General features: G+C 41.4%; 1 protein-coding gene across 4 annotated transcripts in view; it reads left to right on the forward strand.

The window, feature by feature from the left end:
- The window catches only part of LOC139264450 (alpha-1,6-mannosylglycoprotein 6-beta-N-acetylglucosaminyltransferase A-like), a 157,382-nt gene extending 146,321 nt beyond the window's left edge, over positions 1 to 11,061 (forward strand). For all 4 annotated transcript variants that reach the window (XM_070880948.1, XM_070880949.1, XM_070880950.1 and 1 more), the window contains 2 exons: positions 7,331 to 7,488; positions 10,234 to 11,061. In XM_070880948.1, the coding sequence (XP_070737049.1) occupies positions 7,331 to 7,488; positions 10,234 to 10,450 (375 nt within the window). In that variant the 3' untranslated portion in view covers positions 10,451 to 11,061. The remainder of the gene's footprint in view (positions 1 to 7,330; positions 7,489 to 10,233) is intronic.
- The last annotated feature ends 1,004 nt before the right edge of the window (positions 11,062 to 12,065 follow it).

The following is a 12,065-nucleotide window of genomic DNA, read 5'->3' on the forward strand; positions in this document are numbered from 1 at the left end:
GTGAACTGATAAAATGATGCCTCACTATCTCTATCTGTAAGCTCCCTTAACTTTTCCTGGTTAACCTTCTGATCCTGACTTGCTCTGGGCTTGAGAAGAATGAGTTTCCCCTCATTGGGCCAGACTTTCTCCCCAGACCTAGTTGGCTGCTTGACTGCCCAAGTGCCCCCTTATCCTTTTTTCCTCTATGTTCCCAGCATATGAGGGCTGTCTTCTGATTTTTTTTTCCTCCCCCATTCAGTGATCTGACAATGTCCATCAAATCAATTCCTCCCCACCCCCCCCCCCCCCCCCCCACACCACCACACCACACTTTACTCAGGGTATATTCTCAACAGACACCTCATACTGGTCTCACATGAATAGAAACATGTCCACCTCGATAGATGTGAATGTTCCTGGAAACTCTAAACTAGCTATCATTGTCTTTCGAACTCTGATATCTGCTGCTCTCTGTCCTTGCCTGGGTTGGGCTGAGCAGTTGGCTCACTGAGCAATTTGTCTATTAGATGGCATTAGACCATGCAAAAGCTCATCTCTGCTCACAAGACAATACAATGCTCAGCACAAGTAGCTATGCTACTTGAGAGTTTTATACTCCTAATCAAGCAACTAGATTCAGTCATCTGGAACTATATCCAGAAATCTGGCCCTTGGTGTTAAATGGCAAATACCTTCATAGTTTGTTATGCTTTCATTTTCCAGCCACATCTGCCTTATGTTTTTGAGCTCGCTAATTATTTCTTTATAAAAACAATGGGTTCTTCCTCGGTTTCTGAAATTGCTGCCTGTATGGTTCAGATATTAAGTCTTGGCCACCAAGAATAACACCTTTTTACATTATCATAATCCATACTGTCGACAGGATTGGCATGAGAAAATGTCGTGAGCGTCTTTCTGGTTAACAAAGTTGAGTTGGTTCAACCATTCATTTTTGTCTCACTTTTAAAAATATTATTGATGGGATGTGGGCGTTGCTGACAAGGCCAGCATTTATTGCCCATCCCTAATTGCCCTTGAGAATGTGGTGGTTAACTGTCCTCCTGAACCGCTGCGGTCCGTGAGGTGAAGGTACTCTCAGAAGTTAACATGGAAACATAGAAAATAGGTGCAAGAGTAGGCCATTCGGCCATTCGAGCCTGCACCACCATTCAATATGATCATGGCTGATCATACAATTTCAGTACCCCATTCCTGCTTTCTCTCCATGCCCCTTGATCCCTTTAGCCATAAGGGCCACATCTAACTCCCTTTTGAATATATCTAACGAACTGGCCTCAACAACTTTCTGTGGTAGACAATTCCACAGGTTCACCACTCTGGGTGAAGAAGTTTCTCCTCATCGCGGTCCTAAGTGGCTTACCCCTTATCCTTAGACTGTGACCCCTGGTTCTGGACTTCCCCAACATCGGGAACATTCTTCTTGCATCTAACCTGTCCAATCCCATCAGAATTGTATATGTTTCTATGAGATCCCCTCTCATTCTTCTGAATTTCAGTTAATATAAGCCGAGTTGATCCAGTCTTTCTTCATATGTCAGTCCTGCCATCCCAGGAATCAGTCTGGTGAACCTTCGCTGCACTCCCTCAATAGCAAGAATGTCTTTCCTCAGATTAGGAGACCAAAACTGTATACAATATTTAAGGTGTGGCCTCACCAAGGCCCTGTATAAGTGCAGTAAGACCTCCCTGCTCCTATACTCAAATCCTCTCGCTATGAAGGCCAACATGCCATTTGCCTTCTTCACTGCCTGCTGTACCTGCATGCCAACTTTCAGTGACTGATGTACCATGATACCCAGGTCTTGTTGCACCTTCCCTTTTCCTAATCTGTCACCATTCAGATAATAATCTGCCTTCCTGTTTTTGCCACCAAAGTGGATAACCTCACATTTATCTACATTATACTGCATCTGCCATGCATTTGCCCACTCACCTAATCTGTCCAAGTCACCCTGCAGTCTCTTAACATCCTCCTCATAGCTCACACAGCCACCCAGCTTAGTGTCATCTGCAAACTTGGAGATATTACATTCAATTCCTTTGTCTAAATCATTAATGTATTTTGTAAAGAGCTGGGATTCACAGCTCTGAACCTTGCGGTACCCCACTAATCACAGCCTGCCATTCTGAAAAAGACCCGTTTATTCCTACTCTTTGCTTCCTGTCTGCCAACCAGTTCTCTATCCACGTCAATACCATGTGCTTTAATTTTGCATGCTAATCTCTTGTGTGGGACTTTGTCAAAAGCCTTTTGAAAGTCCAAATACACCACATCCACTGGTTCTCTCTTGTCCACTCTACTAGTTACATACTCAAATAATTCCAGAAGATTTGTCAAGCATGATTTCCCCTTCATGAATCCATGCTGACTTGGACCGATCTTGTCACTGCTTTCTAAATGTGCTGCTAATACATCTTTAATAATTGATTCCAACATTTTCCCCACTACTGATGTCAGGCTAACCGGTCTGTAATTCCCTGTTTTCTATCTCCCTCCTTTTTTTAAAAAGTGGGTTACATTAGCTACTCTCCCATCCAGAAGAACTGATCCAGAGTCGATAGAATGTTGGAAAATTATCACCAATGCATTCACTATTTCTTGGGCACTTCCTTAAGTACTCTGGGATGCAGACTATCAGGCCTTGGGGATTTATCGGCCTTCAATCCCATCAATTTCCCTAATACAATTTCCTGACTAATAAGGATTTCCTTCAGTTCCTCCTCCTCGCTAGACCCTCGGTCCCCTAGTATTTCTGGAAGGTTATTTGTGTCTCCCTTAGTGAAGACAGAACAAAAGTATTTGTTCAATTGGTCTGACATTTCTTTGTTCCCCTTTATAAATTCACCTGATTCTGACTGCAAGGGGACGTACATTTGTCTTCACTAATCTTTTTCACTTCACATATCTATAGAAGCTTTTGCAGTCAGTTTTTATGTTCCCTGCAAGCTTCCTCTCATCCTCTATTTTCCCCCTCCTAATTAAACCCTTTGTCCTCCTCTGTTGGATTCTAAATTTCTCCCAGTCCTCAAGTTTGCTGCTTTTTCTGGCCAATTTATATGCCTCTTCCTTGGATTTAACACTCCCTAATTTCCCTTGTTAGCCACAGTTGAGCCACCTTCCCTGTTTTATTTTTACGCCAGACAAGAATGTACAATTGTTGAAGTTCATCCATGTGATCTTTAAATGTCTGCCATTGCCAATCCACCATCAACCCTTTAAGTATCATTTGCCAGTCTATTCTAGCCAATTCACGTTTCATACCATCAAAGTTACCTTTCTTTAAGTTCAGGACCCTAGTCTCTGAATGAACTGTGTCACTCTCCATTTTAATGAAGAATTCTACCATATTATGGTCATTCTTCCCCAAGGGGCCTCGCACAGCAAGATTGCTAATTAATCCTCTCTCATTACACAACATCCAATCTAGGATGGCCAGCCCTCTAGTTGGTTCCTCGACATATTGGTCTAGAAAACCATTCCTTATACACTCCAGGAAATCCTCCTCCACCATATTGCTACCAGTTTGGTTAGCCCAATCTATATGTAGATTAAAGTCACCCATGATAACTGCTGTACCTTTATTGCACGCATCCCTAATTTCCTGTTTGATGCCATCCCCAACCTCACTAATGCTGTTTGGTGGTCTGTACACAATTCCCACTAACATTTTCTGCCCTTTGGTGTTCCGCAGCTCTACCCATACATATTCCACATCATTCAAGTTAATGTCCTTCCTTACTATTGTGTTAATTTCCTCTTTAACTAGTAATGCTACCCCATCTCCTTTTCCTTTCTGTCTATCCTTCCTGAATATTGAATACCCCTGGATGTTGAGTTTCCAGCCTTGGTCACCTTGGAGCCATGTCTCCATAATCCCAATTACATCATATCCATTAACTGCTATCTGCGCAGTTAATTCATCCACCTTATTACGAATGCTCCTTGCATTGAGACACAGAGCCTTCAGACTTGTTTTTTTAACACTCTTTGTCCTTTTAGAATTATGTTGTAATGTGTAAGTAAGGCATTCTAGCGACAATGAAGAAACAGCGATATATTTCCAAGTTTGGATGGTCTGCAACTTAGTGATATTGTTCCCATGCGCTTACTGCCCTTGCACATCTCAGTGGTTGAGATTGCGGGTTTGGGAGGTGCTGTCAAAGAAGCCTTAGTGAGTTGCTGCAGTGCATCTTGTAGATGGTGTGCACTGTAGCCATGGTGCGCCGGTGGTGGAGGGAGTGAGTGTTGGTGGTGGATGAGGTGCCAATCAAGCAGGCTGCTTTGTCCTGGATCATGTTGACCTTCTTGAGTGTTGTTGGAGCTGCACTCATCCAGGCAAGTGGAGAATATTCCATCACACTCCTGACTTGTGCCTTGTAGATGGTGGAAAGGTTCTGGGGAATCAGAAGCAATGGTCCCTTCGCCCACGCAGCGCTCTGCAGCTCCCAAGTAGCCAGCTCGCTGGCTTATAAATAGGAAACACAACGCATGTGCAATATTTTGAAGGGGCTGCACACCCAAAAAGTCATGGTAACATTGGTCGGGAGGTGAGTCACTTGCTGCAGAATTCCTAGCCTCTGACCTCCTCCTGTTGTCACAGTATTTATATAACCAGTCCAGTTGAGATAGTCATTGCCTGGCACTTGTGTGACGCAAATGTTACTTGCCACTTATCAGCTCAAGCCTGGATGTTGGATGCAGGCATGGACTGTTTCATTATCTGAGGAATTGTGAATGGATCTAAAGACTCTGCAATCATCAGCAAACATCCCCACTTCTGACCTTATGATGGAGGGAAGTTCATTGATGAAGATGGTTGGGTCTAGGACACTGACTCGAGGAACTCCTGCACCAATGTCCTGGTGCTGAGATGTTTGGCCTCCAACAATCACAACCAATTCTTTTATGCTAGGTATGACTCCAGCCAGTGGAGAGTTTCCCCCAATCCCCATTGGCTTCAACTATACTAGGGCTCTTTGGTGCCATATTCAGTACTGCCTTGATGTCACTCACACCTGGAATTCAGCTTTTTGTCCATATTTGGACCAAGGCTGTAATGCGGTCGCGAGCTGAGTGTTCCTGGCGGAATCCAATGAACAGGTTATTGGTGAGTAACTGCTGCTTGATAGCACTGTCGACGACACTTTGCATCACTTTGCTGATGATTGAGAGTAGGCTGATGGGGCGGGATTGAATTTGTCTTGCTTTTTGTGGACAGGACATATCTGGGCAATTTTCCATTTTGTTAGGTAGATGCCAGTATTGTAGCTTTACTTGAACAGCTTGGCTAGAAACATGGCTAGTTCTGGAGCACAAGTCTTCAGCGCTACAACCAGGATACTGTCGGGGCTCAAAGCCTTTGCTGTATCCAGTGCACTCAGCCGTTTCTTGATATCATGCGGAGTGAATCAAATTGGCTGAAGACTGGCATCTGTTATTGTGGGGACCTCAGGAGGAAGCTGAGATGAATCGGCCAATTAGCACTTCTGGCTGAAGATGGGTGCAAACGCTTCAGCCTAGTTTTTTTGCACTCGCGTACTGGGCTCTGCCATTATTGAAGACGGGGATGTTCATGGAGTCTCCTCCTCCCGTCAAGTTGTTTAATTGTCCACCACCCTTCACGACTGAATGTGGCAGGACTGCAGAGCTTTATCTGATCTGTAAGCTGTGGGATCCCGTAACTCTGTCTATAACATACTGTTTAGCATGCATGTAGTCCTGTGTTGTAGCTTCACCAGGTTGGCAGCACATGTGGTAACTGGATAACAATTCAAATGCCTGGCAAAAACTATTAATATCATCTCATTAGAATTTGGAATCAGATTTGATTTAACAAAATGGTAGGCCCCATGTTCTATGCCTTCAATTATTGGACTTGTTACTAACTTATCTTTCTCTGCCAATTTGAGAGCATGGCAATGCTCGCTCTTCTTCTTGTAGATCTCATACTGGGGCTGTTTCTTCTTTTCATTGACTTTGAATTTGCATTGTTCCCTCTCTTACTGCAATTTGCATTCCTCTCGTCGATCGTTTTCCCATCTGCGTTGGTCTTGCTGTCATACTTCTTCCTGTCTACGTTAGTGAAGGTCTAATTAAAACTCATGTTTTTTTAGCTGGACCCCTCTCCTTCGCTTTCTATTTGGCCACTAACCTCGCTAATTCAAGTTTAAGTTCTTTTGATTTAGACATTTTTTTAAATCTCACTGTTTCAGAACAGTGAATGACTGACTACAACTTCAGGATTTCTGCGTTAGGATGTGCATGCACTACAGCCTGAAGTTGTGGTCAGTTTCAAAGGGTTAATGACAGCAAACGCTATTAGTTCGCCATAGTTACCCACTGCAAGTTCTGGCCCTTTAAATCACCATCATCAGTGTAAATCAGTATCCCAGGTAGATACTACGAATTGTTACAAGTTTCAAGTCCACTTTCACAGAGATTAGAAGGCACTTGTAAAAGATGTGATATCCAGTTAAGATCACAGTGGGGTTCTATTGTTACACCCCCACATTACACTATTGCATATTTAGATATTGGACAGTATGGGCATATTGCTGAATATGCTTCAAAATGCTTGCAAGAATGGGCAGCACTGCTGTACCCAAGAGAATATTTTGGGCAGACCCAAAATTGTAACACATACCACCTTCATAGCTCTGGTTCTCGATGTTCACTTTACTGCACTTATTAATGGTCTGGAAATTCCCCAACCTTGCGCCCGTTTTCTCGTCGCTATTTCGCCGTTTTTGGCATAAAACGGCGCACCGGGAAATTCTGAGAAGTCTTGCGCCAGCAGTTTTAAGTACCGCTGTGGAGTGGACCGCCAGCGTGCAAGACTCGAAATAGCACTTTCGCCAGAAATTTGGCTTGCAGCGCACCTGTAGGCAGGATGAAAAGAAATGCCTGGGGAAAACCAGCGTTACAGCCCTTGGAACAACGGTAGGTATGAAGACCTGTGAAAAAAGGTAAGTTAGGCTTTTATTTTTTAATTCTTTTGCAGCGATTCGACAGTTAAGTGCCTTGTTAATGTTTTATGATTTATTTTTGTTTTTTGCAATTTTTTGGGGGTGTTTTCCCCTCCTCCATAGGCCCAACTCGCAACGGTATCGGCCTCGGAGAAAAATTGCGAAAAATTGCGGTTTGCACCACGAATCCAACGCCGATCTTTACTACTGGGTACATTGTATCTCAAATGTTCGGTCTTGTAGCGGAGTAATAGCGGTATTTTTGGCAAAAAAATACTGCTCTGACCAAAAATTGAATTTCTAGCCCATTGAATGAGTGTGCTCAGAATCTGATATTGTAAACTTACTGGCTTTACTGCAGGATTTCTGCCGCCAAAAAGAAATATGGCCACCAATGAGTGCACTTGCAGTTAAAATGGCCAAACCCTCCCAGTCATGTGTTGAAGTCTGCCAAAGAGAACAACTAATATGTGAGCCTGCTTTCTTCTACCATCTCAACAAAGAGGCAGAGCTCAAGAGGTAAGAGTTCTGCTCTATCGTTTACATCATCACCACAACACCTTGGTTATAGATGAATTTTTACTTTCAGATCTTGTCTGGAGAACAGAATAATTTTTTGTGCATATAGTTGTACAAGTGATTTGATAGAAAGCAACCTTTGTTGAGCTACCTTATCACAAGTTAAGTTATTCATAAGGCAGATAAATAAATGTGATAAACCTACAATATCATGCATTAACAAATTACAGGGATTTAAGTAACAGGGACATTTTTTTTGTTGAGACCTGTTTCATAAATAGGCTGATACAGCAGCAACATCAGTGATGTCATGGAGCAATAGTTGTCTGCACCACAGACTGTCATTGAGCATGTGGAAACTACTGGCCATATCCTCTCTCGTAAATGTTTCCACTGCTGCTATACAGGCTTTTGGTTCAAACTCTAAGATACAATTATTTCTGGTTTCATTCATTTGAATAATTGTTACAAGCAACCACGAGGGATGAATTCTAAGATATTGTAGATACTCAGCACTTAGATTGGTCAAGCTCATGAGGAAATGACCTCCAGCAGTGACATCTGTAGAGTAGCACAGAAGTAGCCATCTGGTACTCATATTAGCTTCAAATACATGACTTCACATAGCCCTGTACAAGGTAAAGTAGGTACTGCTTCTGAAAACAATGAGCTCATAGCGACTCCAGTAAATTAAATCACTGGCACTGATGCAGGTACATTTGTGTTAGATGCAGATAACAGGCCCTCTGTAAACCTGCAGGCTATGTAATTATCCACTAATACTACTCCTGAAACTAGTAGTGGGGCACTTACACACATAGCATGGGGAACATTAGAAAAGTGCCAAACACACCAACAAACACATTAAACTTCTGCACACCAAAATGTAATCGGGATTTCTGTAGATAGGATTGCAGGATATTTTGAGGGAGACTTCATTTAATATTGGGTCTGGCGTTGGGAATTTGCCAACAGCTAAGGACAGGAAATAGTGTGTAGCTGCAGTACTCGAAGACTGCACTCAGACATGAATACTCTACTGGGTGTCAACCCGGTATTTAGAGAGCAGAACGCTCGTCTCTGCTTACCAAAGTTGTCTGGGGTGGGGTTCGAACCCAGAACCTTCCAACTCAGGCAGGAATGCTACCACAATATCTCTATTGGAGCAAAACTTTGTTCTTTAGCAGAAGTGACTAGAGCTGCAAGGTTCATTCTAGTTTGTCAATGGAGCTTAATTTTTTTAAAGAAAAAAAACAATGAAATGTCATAACAATCACATGCTACCTATTTATTAAGAGAACAATTTCAGCCATTGTGTTTACAAAAAAGAGAAGAAACTACTCAACCAATCAAAGTAGCTGTACTCTGTATGAATGTGCATGAAACACAAAAAGTTAGTGTGCAGGTACAGCAAGTAATTAGGAAGGCAAATGGAATGTTGGCCTTTATTGCAAGGGGGATGGAGTATAAAAGCAGAGAAGTCCTGCTATAACTGTACAGAGTATTGGTGAGGCCACACCTGGAGTACTGTGTACAGTTTTGGTCTCCGTATTTAAGGAAGGATATACTTGCATTGGAGGCTGTGCAGAGAAGGTTTATTCCGGAGATGAGGGGGTTGACTTATGAAGATAGGTTGAGTAGGTTGGGCTCATTGGAGTTCAGAAGAATGAGAGGTGATCTTATCGAAACATATAAGATAATGAGGGGGCTCGACAAGGTGGATGCAGAGAAGATATTTCCACTCATAGGGGGAAACTAAAACTACAGGGCATAGTCTCAGAATAATGCTTCTTATTAATTTAAAACTGAGATGAGGAGAAATTTTTTCTTAGGGTTGTAAATCTGTGGAGTTCTCAGCCCCATAGAGCTGTGGAGGCTGGCTCATTGAATATATTTAAGGTGGAGATAGACAGATTTTTGAGCGATAAGGGAGTAAAGGGTTATGAGGAACAGGCAGGGAAGTGGAGCTGAGTCCATGATCAGATCAGCCATGATATTAAATGGCGGAGCAGGCTCGAGGGGCCAAATGACCTACTCCTGCTCCTATTTCTTATGTTCTTATGAGTATAAGGCTAACATTTGGCTACCATTGGAAGATTGAGCAGTTGAGATGCCACAGAATTAAGCAGACCAGTACACCAACAAATCCTGTCACCATCCAAAAGGAGAAAATCAATGTTATTTTCAGCAGATATATAGTACTGTATAGGTAATTACTTTCTGAGCACTTAAAAAAAAAATTAGAAGTTTGAGAAAGCAGTTTTAAATTAATAAGAAACATATAAATGCAGTACACCTCTTTAGAATCAAACACTTCTAGCTATATTGACAATACTAACATCAATATAATCAGTGCAAACCTACATTGCTGTGAACACTCAACGGGTATATGGGAGAGTTTGGGTTACTGCTTTGAAACACACGCCTACTTGTATTGTGTTATGAAACAGACTTAATTCTTGCAGTTACACTAAGTCTTTAACATTAAAAGAACAGCATGTTTCAGTGAGAAAAACACACGATTCAACCAAAAACACAGTCGTGCAGTGATACTGAGTTTTATTTTGCAGCGTGTTCTTCCACGATCCCAGGAAACAGGGTGATTTATATATTCTTTGACATAACATCATGGGTGAAGTCCCGTATTTTCCTAAATATTCTGAAGGCAAGCAGGGAGTAACACGAGATTTTATAGGTGTATTAGTCAACATGAGATTTGTGCAAATGATTTATTTTCTTTTGTAGATATGGAATATACTGCAATTCCTTAAAAAGGGAAAATGATCTGTATCTGCCAGCCTTTAACTCTCAGAACCAAATGTGCCTGCTTCAGTCAGATTACTTGCTCTTCAGCTGTGCAGGATCACATGAACATTACAGTCGAATCTGTCCATGTCGAGATTATGTCAAAGGACAGGTTGCTATCTGCCAGGACTGTTTCAAAAGCGAAGAGTACAACTAACCTGTCTTGTTTACTGAAACAAAAGAAACTACTACCTTCAAATAATTCAAGAATGAATCCAGCAGTGATGCTGCTGCAGCAAAAAGATACCAATGGTAAAAGCAGGTGGACCAGAAACAACATTCCTGAAGTCTTTATTTCGACAATGCTGTACCATAGGTAATGTAGAGACTGCCAAACGAAGCTTGTTAGTATGCAATACAAAAATTATGGGGTACATTGTTACTATTAATATCAAAGATGTAAACAAACTTTGTAAAAAAAAAACTGACAGTTCAGTATATGGGGAAAAACTAATATGGAACATTTCTCTCAAAAGGTAACCTACAAGCAAACTGTTGTAAAATGGTCATATTCTTATTGGTTACCTATGGACAATTACAGGTAATTAATTGTTTTCTACAAGAGCAAAAAGAGAAAATATCATTTATAGGTTGCTGCTCAAGAGACTAAAAAATGCTTGGCTACTTCAGCTTATCCTTCATCTTTGAAGAAGAAGCATTGCCACATTCTATGTTCTCTTCCTCACCCTCCTCAAAAAAAAAATGACATTTACAGAAAATTAACATGAGACAATTAGCTGATTTTACCTCGGGGAATTGTTGATAAATTATAGACTGAAATTTCCTGACAAAGGATGAAGAATTTCTGCCACTATTTGCAGCAACATTATAAATGTATTTAAAAGAAATGTGTTTACCATATTGCTACACATAGCAAAAACAGCACCTAACCCCTACCCCCAGTAGATTACAACTGAAGCAACAGAAGTGTTCAGTTACCTTAACAATTGTTTTAATTTGGATTAGCTTTTTTTCCTTCATTTTGGTGACAGGGACTCGTCTATCTGATTCAACTCGAGACAATGCTTAGAACGATGCTTTGTTCTCCCACTGAAAACAATGAGACCACAGGACACCAAAATTATTGACACAGATTTGTAACTGAGGGTGGATTGTGACATAAGGACGAAGAATGCATTTACACTGCTGTGTTACAAAAGGAATCAAAGCAGATTGCATCTTAGCAACAAATCTGAAACTTTTGGAAGATGGTGGTTTGTTGCCCAAATGGCAGATACCTGACCACAATGTGAATGTAGGCTGTTGTTCAGGTTCTGTGTTTTTATGTTCTGAAGAGCACATTTGAATAAGAGAGTGTCTGCATACTTCATGATTTTAAAAATATCATCACCAATTGCACTCCTCCCATTCAATGCTGGAAGCTACATTTGTTTTCGGAGCTTTGCAAGTTCTGAAGCAAATTAAGGCAACTTCTTTACATGACTGACAGCAAAGCTTTAAACTGCAGAGCTCCTCTTTCTGAACTCGTATAACCTGAGCATCATAACATCATGCATGAATGATGATACTACAACATCTAAAAGTCTCAACCATTTTGAAATTGGAAGACAAAAATCAGGTTTTGGATTGAGGAGTTTGTTTGCTGCTGCCATTTTGAAATTGGAAGACAAAAATCAGGTTTTGGATTGAGGAGTTTGGTTGCTGGCGCCATGAGTGAAGTAAGGTCCCTCCTGTATGAGGTTCCAAAATTAGATCTGACAATATTTTTAGTTAAGCTGGTTTATTTATGACTCGAGACTTTTTTGCCCATT

The sequence above is a fragment of the Pristiophorus japonicus genome, chromosome 5, assembly GCF_044704955.1.
Source record: "Pristiophorus japonicus isolate sPriJap1 chromosome 5, sPriJap1.hap1, whole genome shotgun sequence".
NCBI classification, from domain to species: Eukaryota; Metazoa; Chordata; class Chondrichthyes; family Pristiophoridae; genus Pristiophorus; species Pristiophorus japonicus.